Here is a 10,573-nt window from a genome sequence, read left to right as displayed (position 1 = left end):
GAGATGGTTGAGGAGCCAATGAGGCGTTCGGACATGGCAGTCACTTTTCCTTTCGTTTCTGGTGTCTTATCACACGACTTTGTTCTTTTGATGAGGATTCTTATTTTTGTAATCCTTGTTTTTTTTTTTGCTTTCATTTTTTTGTTTCCCTAACTTTTGCCTGGACAAATTCTTTTGAATTTTGATTTGGATGTCCAGCGGGATGCCCTAACTTTTGCCTAAGTCACATATTTTCAAGTTGTTGACTTAGCGGGCTTTCTTTTTTTTTCTTTTCTTTTTGATTTATTCTTTTCTTTGAATAAGTCGTGTGATCCTGAATCTCTGATTTGTTGGAAGTGATTGTGACTGCCTGAGTCTTTGATTGATGAGGAATTACCATTGTGGTATTATCATCCTTTGACCTCCTGATGTGAGGGATAAACCATTGCGGCTTTGATGTTGGTCTCGACCTCCTGCTGTGAGGGATAAATTTGATGTCTCGACCTCCTGAGATGAGGGATAACTATTGTGGATTTGAATTTCCTCAACCTTTTGAAAGATAGCCATTGTTGTATCTTTAGATATATGCTCTTGATGAATTTTTAATGCTCGATCAGGTCAACTGAATACTACCCTGCCCCTGGGTTAAAATAAGGGTTTTCTTGTATAGAAAAGAAACTCCTACTTCGAAGCTCAAAGGGGTTGACGAGGGTTTCACTCCCTTATATCTCCAGTGTTTGGGAATTTGAAACAATGCCTGTACATCATCAACAGGGTTCTACTAAAAAGCATACCATTTGAGTTTTTTTTGGTATCATGTTCATCATTCTCCCTACGGAGTTATCATGCTTTATTAACAAGAGTTGAGTATCACAAAAAGCATAGAGAAACATATAAGTGCAAAAGCGAATGGATTTTTTCAAGACAAACATATCCAATGCATTATGATTATAGTTCAAAAACAAACAAGTTTTACATACAAACAGTATTGCATAAAACAAGAAAGATTACACATGAAAATGCATGATGATTTAAGAATTGCCAATGTTGAGGATAATCTCTCTGTATGGACTTATTGCTTCAAAAGATCCATTGAGTCAAAGGAGAACTTCAATTCTGGCCTTCAGGTGTGAATGCGATAGCCTTTGCATCAATCAGGTCTTGAACCTTGTCTCTGAATGACTGACAGCCTTCAATCAGATAACCAAATGCCCCCATAGCGGAAAACATCAAGCGTTACGTCAGAACACTTTAGATCACTTCCTGGAAGAAGATTTCGGAAACAAGAATTGTAAGTGTTCAGCTTTAGGGATTTGAGTCGTGCAAGTGGTGCACAAACTCAAGATACAAGGTGTCTTGCTTATCCCTCGGTCGGGAGCCCCAAATATAGCGACTGGAGTTTGTGAATGCTTTAGGGATTTGAGCTGCCAATGATGCGAACTCAAGAACTCGGAGTCTTGCTTATCCCTCGGTCGGGAGCCCTAAATATAGCGACTGGATTTGTGAATGCTTTAGGGATTTGAGCCGCCAGGTGCGAACTCAAGAACACGGAGTCTTGCTTATCCCTCGGTCGGGAGCCCTAAATATAGCAGCTGAAACAGAAAACACCATCATGAATGGAGGAAACTTGTGTTACTATCAGCGAACAACAATAACCTCTGACGCTTGGCTATCAAAGTCATTATTTGGAACACACAACAATTGTTGGGAAGGAAGCCTCTGGAAGTACAGGTTTCAAGTGATTCTCGTGAGTTACTCCTCGAGGAAGAACAAACATTCTACTTGCAGCAGATGAAATGGGATTGACTGGTAGGAACCATTAACTCAAACATCTCTGTATCGAGCAAGTCCCGGACTCTTTGTACCTCAACACCTTGTAAGGCTTGACATTATGATCAGGTGCCCCAGCATGGAATACACTGAGTATTATCATCGAAATCAGGAGCTATATGTGGTGAGAAAGATCCAAAGCACGAATCTTAACCAACTGCAATTTCAACAAGCATGGAAGCAACTTGACATAAGGGGCATGGGGATCTCGTCAGCTTGTTCCTCATATTCTTTCCGTCTCTGTTGACAAGCGAATGCTACTAAAAAGGAAACTCGAGGAAGAGGTGACTCGGGATATGAAGTAGAAACTTGAGAATGAGAGGCGCCTTTGCGAATCACTTTTGATTACTATCTGGCAGAAGATTCTGGCGAAGTCACACGGAATTTTGTAAGTGCTTTAGGGATTCGAGCAATGCGAATGGTGCAATGCTCAAGATAGACAATGTCTTGCTTATCCCTCGTGCGGGAGCCCCAAGCAATTTCAAAGACTTGCAGGTACTAACATCACCACCAGCGCCCCAGAATAGAACTCACACCTAGTATCATCGTCATTAAGCGGAGAATCTGTAGACATCCACACAGTACGGAACTTAACCAGTTGCAAATAAAGCAAGCATGGAAGCAAATGAGCATAAGACAAGTCTTCAAAAAGAACTCCAAACTGAGCTTTCCTCTTGGTCAAATCCCCACAAAGTTGTTCCATGACTAATCTCTGAATAAGCAATAAGAACAAGTTGAGTCTGTGAGTCTAGTGAGAGTACCAAGTCTGAATAAGAGATCCTCAATCATGAACACCTGTTATGCATGAAATGTATGAGATGCATGATATGAATGCAATGCCATGTTCATTCAATTTCCAAGGAATCCTCGTGTTTTTGTTTTTTTTTAGCAAATAAGAGATGAAAGAGCTCGGAACGAGGCTTAAAGATATGATTCCTTGGAAACAGAAGGAACATGTATGCTAGTTATTCTTTTGTACATCATTTTTTCAAAAAGTAAATATGCAATGATGCAAGGTGGTGGGAACCACAATACTGGATACAGTTGCACTGCCGTAAAATCACACGACATAGGTTCAAAGGTTCGGCATAGTTCAGATCAACAAGAACCAACTAACTTCCAATAGAACCACTCATGTTGTACCACGTCTGAATAGAACCAAAAGTAACAGGATCAAAGCTCTGCCGTTGTTTCAGAATACCAAAATATCGGGCACGATGAGAACAGACCAAATAAAGGTCCGACCCCAAATCTAGAGAAGCAAATGGTATGTAGGAGCCAAGGTTTCCTGTCCCATCCCAAACCTCACAGGTAGAAACCCTAAACACACACAGGATGTCCCTAATGGTCACCAGGAATTTCGAACAAACAATGAGAGCGCCTGCCTCAGGCAATAAGCATGCCGGACAAGGATCACCTCACCGAGTTCTCTCCTGGTTGTGGTATGTTATGCCAACTCTACGTGCCAGGCGCCACGAGAGCCAACATAACTATCCACTCTAATCTAAATGTGTACTTGGTCTGGGTAATGGACCTTTTACCTCATAGTAACATCCCGCCCGCCAAGCAAAACAACCAGCCAGCACAACAGTATATCCAGAATATGGAAAGCGGTAAACACATAGATGCAAATGCATGCAAGCAGTATATACAATGATGCTAGCAGTAAACACACAAACAACCACAGAAAAGGAAATCAAACAAGAACTAGGAACGACACTCGGATAGTCCCCAGTGAAGTCGCCAGCTGAAGCAACTGGAAAACTCATCGAAACAAATACAATGAAGTCGCCATCGAACATCTATTTATCCTATGCACAGGAATGGACAATATCGAAGAAAACCAAATAAACAAGCAATGGTCTCAGAGAAAGGGTAAGGGTGTCTGTTACGTGAGGGGAAGGTATTAGCACCCCTCACGTCTGTGGTACTCCACAGGATCCATTCTTGCTAGTTTTCTAATCTAAGGGTGTGTGTGTGTAACATGCTATGTGCTAAGGGAAACATGCAATGGAAGATATACAGATAACAAGAAACATGCAAATAACAAGTAGACAAGATAGGAGACAAAGTCGAACAAAACAACAACAAAAAGAAAGGTTCGAACAAAATAAAGAAAAAGAGAAAAGATCGCTCGCTAGGGTGTTCGTACCCTGTGCCTACGTACCTCCAATGTGCAATGGAGAAATCAGAGCGCCGTAGTTCGGCCCAAAAGTTTCTGTTTCTATCTCGATTCGCGTCTCCTAGAGAAACGGAACCGAGCACCCTAAGGGAGCATGCAAACAAGGAGCGTCACAAAGATCCTAGCAAACATGGCATGTGAACAGGCATCACAGATAAGAACATGCGAACGGCATCGCAAGCAAAAAAATAGTCGTGTAACAGGCATACACGAATGTGAGTGTGTGAACAGGCATCACAAGTGATATCATACTAACAGGCATAGCAGATAAATGACATACACGTAACATGCATACATGCACGACAAACATGTAACAGGTATACACGTCAAATGTGAACAAGGATCACAAACAAAAATGCGAACAGGCATCGCAAACAACATGTAACAGGTATACACGTCAAATGTGTGAACAAGCATCACAAAAATATCATACTAACAGGCATAGCAGATACAAAGATAGTTAACAAGCATCACAACCATAAGGCATACAATCGAGCTCCGCTCGAGAAACAAACAAACTACCGAAGTAGTAAACAATGCAAATGCAGCACACAAACGAGCTCGGCTCGTAAAGCAGGCAAACTACCGAAGTAGTGACCTAGGGACAGGGGAAGTGCTTTAGCTACCGGGGAAAGCCACCCGAAGCTGCTATCAACGGGGAAAGCCACCCGAGATAGATACACTACAGACTCTTAGCTAACGGGGAAAGCCACCCGAAGCTACTATCAACGAGGAAAGCCACTCGAGATAAACACGCCACAATCTGTTAGCTAACGGGGAAAGCCGCCCGAAGCTACTGTCAACGGGGAAAGCCACCCGAGACAGGGATACCACAAACTGTTAGCTAACGGGGAAAGCCACCCGAAGCTATTGTCAACGGGGAAAGCCACCCGAGACAGGCGGAAAGTCAAAAGAAAGTAGCAAGGAATAGTAAACAAACAAAAACAGAGCCTCTTTCGAGGGCTTGGCCAGATGAATGTCTACCCTACTTCTCATGTTAAGAATGATGCTGCATGCCTACCCTACTTCTCATGGCAAGATATGGTGCGCGAAAGAGTAAAAAAGACAAAGGGGATACCGAGCGGATAGCAAATCCGCAATGAGCTAGCAACGCAAGCAGAACTAAGAAACTTCACGTAATCTAACATCCAGCAAAGCCAGGAGTCCAGCATAAGCGTCAAAGCGATGCGGTGTGAAAATAAATCACAACCACTATGTGGTGCGTATCAAACACAACCACACAAGCAACCTGCAAGAAATACAATCCAGACCATACAGGAATACATCTCAATGGATGAGAGATCAAGAATAAGTTTGTGTCCCACAAATAAAGTGGAGCACAACGCAATTGAATCCCAATCGAACTCTCTCAAAGTACCTTGCACAAGCTAGCACACTTATTAAAAATAACAAGAAAATGCGAACAAAGTCGCTTAATCGGATTATGAAACAAAAAGAGGTAAAATTCTAATTAAATTCTAAGAACAAAATCTAACAAGAATATTCTTTTTCATGGCATTTCTATCTAAAACAATAGAACAAAACTATGTACAAAATACTAAATCTAATCACGGAAAATAATACATGTTTTTATTATCGTTTTATTATACAAAAAAATCTAACAAAAGTATGAATTAATATGAAACAAGGGTGAAATATGGAAAACAAACTAGTTAAAGATAATAGACAACAAACTAGTTAAAGACAACTAAATCTAATATGAATTAATATGAAACAAGGGTGAAATATGGAAAACAATGGTGTAAATCAATAATTTGGGCGCAGGCCCAAAGGTGAAAGGCCCAGGGAAGCGTTTTTTGTACTCAGATTTTCTATCTAGGCCAAAAACTGAGTGTGATGATGCTGGGCTTAAGGGAGGTGTGGCAATCAATTCGCATGGGAGGCCCAACAATAGTCTTTGTATTGATTTCATGGTCCAAACATCACTAATTAACAACTAATTATCATATTCTATTTTACTAGTGCTAATTATTACTGATTAAACTCAAAATCAATGCAAATTTGAAATTAGAAGAGGAACTAGGTTAGAACATTCACGTACATTTGAGAGTAGATCTCCCTCCCTATAGTACGCGAGCGGCGCCGCTGTACTACTCCGACGAGCTTCTCCGTCGCCGTCTTTCGAGCACCGTCGCGAATAGCAAGAGCAAAACGACCTCTCCTCATCAACGCCTCACTCTTCTCCTCTTTAATTTTCCGATCGGTTCCTACTCCGACGAAACCGTGATGTCAAGAAGATCAGTGGGACCTTTAATCTTCAGGTAACACCGCGTATACCTTGCGTTTAGCATTTCCGATCGATTGTTCTTCCTTCTTCTTGAATCTCGTTCAGCTGCATACTTCTTCTGGTTTGTTGTTGCAGTTGAAGGTTTGTTGAAGATAACACAGACGCGGATCGGTGATGGAGGTTGTGAAGATTGACGATGACGCAAGATCTTCTGTACTTTCTCGAATCGATGATGATAATGAACAATACTGACGCGTGGAGTTGTTGCGGTTGATTGAATATTAACGAATTCGTTGAATTTTCTCAGAATTGAATGAAGGCTCAAGGTGATTTTCAGAATTGTTGATGATAGATGATGAAGATCTTCAACGTGAAATTGATGAAGAATTCTTGAGATAAAGGTGCTTGAAGAGATGAAGGATTATGGATCGGTGAAGATGAAGATTATCGTGATGGATGAATGAAGAAGGTTTGAAGGTTATGGTGGTGGATGAATGAAGAGGAGCTGAAGATTCAAGACCGAGAAAGAGTTTGTTCTTGTGCGATGAAGGTGATGAAGGTTCTTTGATTCTGAGTTTTTTGTATGTCTTCAAGATTGAAGAAGATGAAGGAGAATTGAAGGTGAATATTGGAGAGAGGTTCCCGAGTTTGTTACATTCTGTTACGTTTTCTCTGATTTTTCTTCTTTGTTATGCTGTTGCACTTGGCTTTTTTTTTCCGAACCGAGTTTGATTTTCTGTGATGAACCGGTATGCGGTTTATTCTCTCTTACAGGTTGCCGACCTTGGCTTGGTGCAGACGAACCAGCTTGGTGAAATTCTGAGATAAGCATGGAGTTGCTTGAAACAACTAGGAATTAGGATGGGCTTTTTTCTTTGTAATTCAATTTTTTGTAATTATCAATTGGATTTCTGGCTAATAGTGGGCCTTTTTTGTAATTCAAAATATGGACTTTGTACTTGAGTTTTGTATGGAATTGGTTTTGAAATAAGAAATGAACAAAAATCCTTTTTTCTTCAAATGAATTTTGAATGAACATTTTCCTCCAAGGCGTCATTTGCACTTCCAAGTCTTCACATTGCAAATTTCACATCCATAGCATAAGACAAGAAAGGGATACCAAAGTATCTTAAGAATAATTGGTTAAAAGTCAAAGCTTCAGACATATGGTTTTCTAATCTTGAAATGATGCACTGAAACTCCCTATAAACTTCATTACTTGCATACAATCCCAAGGGCTCTGGCTTATAACATCAACACTCATTTGGAACTAAACCTTGAATAATGATGAACCACAAGAACCTTTGATTGTGAGCATCACACTACATGAAAGTTAAGGCAAAACTCTGCACTGGACTCGTAAACATAAGCACCCTAAAATGAATTCTAATATCCATAATCCATGAGAGTTTTATATTATTTTTGGATTTTTGATTGACGAAGTAAACGTCTATCATAACTTATGGCACATAGAAGAGGGCAAATTTTGGGGTGCAACAATGATTCCATTAGAAAATCTGTAATTTGTTTTTTATGTGTCTCATCAAGTTGTGTCTCAGGAACTTGTTCCTCCAATTGTGTTGCATCAATATACTCACTGTCTGTGTGTCCTTCTTCTTCTTCTTCAGGAGAAGGTCTGCTTACATAATTAACAACTGCAAAGCTTGTAACCACATCATTTTGAGTGTGCTTAGGGTCAGAGATTTCCCCCACATTGAAGTTATGACCTTCCTTAGTCTTTTCCAATTAAGGATCTTCATCAGTCCCTTCACCTGGAGTTTCAGTATTCACCACTTCAATGACCTTTTTTCCTTTTGAGTCTACACCTTTCTTATTCTTCCTATCACCATCAGCTCCCTTCAGAACTGTCTCCTTCCTTTTGCAAGAAGAAATATTGTGTCCAATGCATGAGAAGTAAGAGCAAAATTCAGGGACTTTTTCATACTCTATGTCCACAAAGAAAGCAAATCCAACCCTTTCAACCAAGAGTTTGTAAACGAATTCCTTTGTTAGACCTAAATCTACTAATACCCTGACAAAATGTCCAAAAGGTCTTTCAAAGGCCGACTTGTTTGAAGCAAAATCTATGCAAATAGGCGTTCCAATACTACTTGCAATTGCAAATACTATTCTTGGTCGCCAATATTCCTGAGAAAGGTCATGTATTCTTATCCAGACCTGTGCAGAGGTTTGTTTCATGGTCGAAGGTATGAAATCCTTGGTCCATGGAAATAGCTTCAAGACTCCCTGTGGTATGGACCAGGCACTCACAAATCTGACACGCTGAACATCTTCCAGCAAAGAGAAGACAAACTCATAAAATCCTTTTCCAAGAGCAGTTATGCCCCATTTTCCAATTGATGGCCAGAGCTCCAAAAGTTTGGTTCTTAAGTTTGTGACTGTTAAAGGAACCGCCCCTTTTGACCAGATGACTCTTCCATGAAGGTTGTGCTTACAAGCCTCCACTCTAAGCTTATACTCATCTTCAGGAATGGTGATTTCTAATCTGTCTCCTTTAAGGCAGGGTGTAGGCAACTGGCTCAAAGGTATGTCACATACATTGTTTGAAACCACAGATGCAAAGGATTTCACACGATTTGAATCAATCGTGTTTCTCATTTTTGGATGATTTGTTACCTTCGAATGTGCAATGGCTTAAGGGAAGAGGACATCTACATCCATGGCTGAGACTGAGGAGAAAGAGGGGGAAGGCGAAGGAGAGGAGAGGAGAAGGAGAGAGTTGCGATGCGTTGCTACCACCGTGAAAAGAGCCGTTATTGGTGAGGAAAGCCGTTAACGGTTATTTGATTATTTTTTCATTAGATTAAGTGTTAATTATTATAATAGTAAAGTAAGTAAAAGATATAAATACATATAATTCTAAAAATGATGATGATAATTATTCATTTATATACTAAAACTAGAGTAATAAACTCTTCCATTCCTTTGAGAAATATACACGTTCTTTACTCAAATTTCAAAACTTGTAACAAAAAATAAAGAAAATTTCTTTAGCCACCTCCCTATGGGGGTCACCCCCAGCAAAAATCCCAAAATACCCCTGCTTTGGAAATGAACTTCCGAAGCGCTTTTTTTTTTTTTAAAATTTCCATAATTCGGAAGTGCATCTCCGAAAACACCTCATGGGGGGTGTCTTCGGAGATGAACTTCCGAAAACACCTCATGGGGGTGAATTCGGAAATGAACTTCCGAATTATGCAGAAACTGTGTTTTTTTTAATGTTTTTTCTTAAACTGTCTCGCATTTTAATTAAACGCAAACGCCAAATAAAAATAAGCAACAGATAAACTGAAAATACTAAGATGATAAATCCAATCCAAAAACACTGTGCGAAAGATACAATCCGAAATCAAAACAAAAGAAAACACTTCAAACAAAACAAAAACACGTTATTCTGCCCGACGAGCGTTACAAAATACACATCAAACAAAACAAAAACACGTTATTCTGCCCGACGAGCGAACTCCTCCGAATGAAGATAATTATATCAATCCTCATCCCACTCAGTCTCAGAACCATCAGCGTTGATCATGACTCTCACGCCTGAAGACTGAGTCTGCACGTCCGAGCCATGGACCCCCAGGGGACGAGAAGCAGAACCAGTCAAAACCTTCTTCTTCTCCTTCACCTCCTTCACCTCCTTCACTCCGCGAGAGCACGAGGTTGAAGAACCCTTTCTTCCCTTAGCGCCACCCATTCCTGCGTAAAAATGAAGAAAGAAAGGTCCATGAGACCTCCTTTTATAAAAGAAGAAAGGGGACAAAAACGCTTGGGAAACAGACAAGTCATTAAAGAACAAAGACGTTGGAAACCAGCGACACGCCGTCAAAGAAGTCAGAACGCATGCACACAAACTTCAAAGAAACGGGCACAGTAAACAAAGGCGTTAAAAATAAAGTACTTGCAAATTAAAACGGACACTCCCTACCCTCTCTAGCCGACGCAGTCTGGGTCTCCCTACCCTGTCTCATGCGTGCTGGTTGGTTGTCTGACATGTTCCTGTAAACAATTGAAATCGATTAATATGCGAGACAAAATAAAAAACTAAAAAATTTGAACTTCTGATACAATTCGGAAGTTCATTTCCGAAAACTGGGATGGAGGTGTTTTCGGAAATGAACTTCCGAAACATCCCTGCGATGGAGTTTTCTGCAACTTCCATGGCAGACCCCAAAATCAAACATAAAACCAATTCAAAAAGCTTCTAAACAACCTAAATACTACTAACAACCAGTCCATATATCATTTATGCAATTGAAACCCTAAATAACATGCATTTGAATAATGAATCTAACAAATTTAAAACTTACCAA

General features: G+C 40.2%; 1 protein-coding gene across 1 annotated transcript; it reads right to left on the bottom strand.

Annotated features, from left to right (window-relative positions):
* Positions 1-7,985: 7,985 nt before the first annotated feature.
* On the bottom strand, positions 7,986-8,858 carry LOC131650588 (uncharacterized). Its single transcript, XM_058920291.1, has one exon. It carries the CDS (start codon positions 8,856-8,858, stop codon positions 7,986-7,988), a length of 873 nt encoding a protein of 290 aa, XP_058776274.1.
* Positions 8,859-10,573: the final 1,715 nt, after the last annotated feature.

This window comes from Vicia villosa, linkage group LG2 (assembly GCF_029867415.1).
Source record: "Vicia villosa cultivar HV-30 ecotype Madison, WI linkage group LG2, Vvil1.0, whole genome shotgun sequence".
Taxonomy (NCBI): Eukaryota; Viridiplantae; Streptophyta; class Magnoliopsida; order Fabales; family Fabaceae; genus Vicia; species Vicia villosa.
The sequence above is the reverse complement of the archived record's forward strand: the minus strand, read 5'-3'. Positions and strand labels throughout refer to the sequence as shown.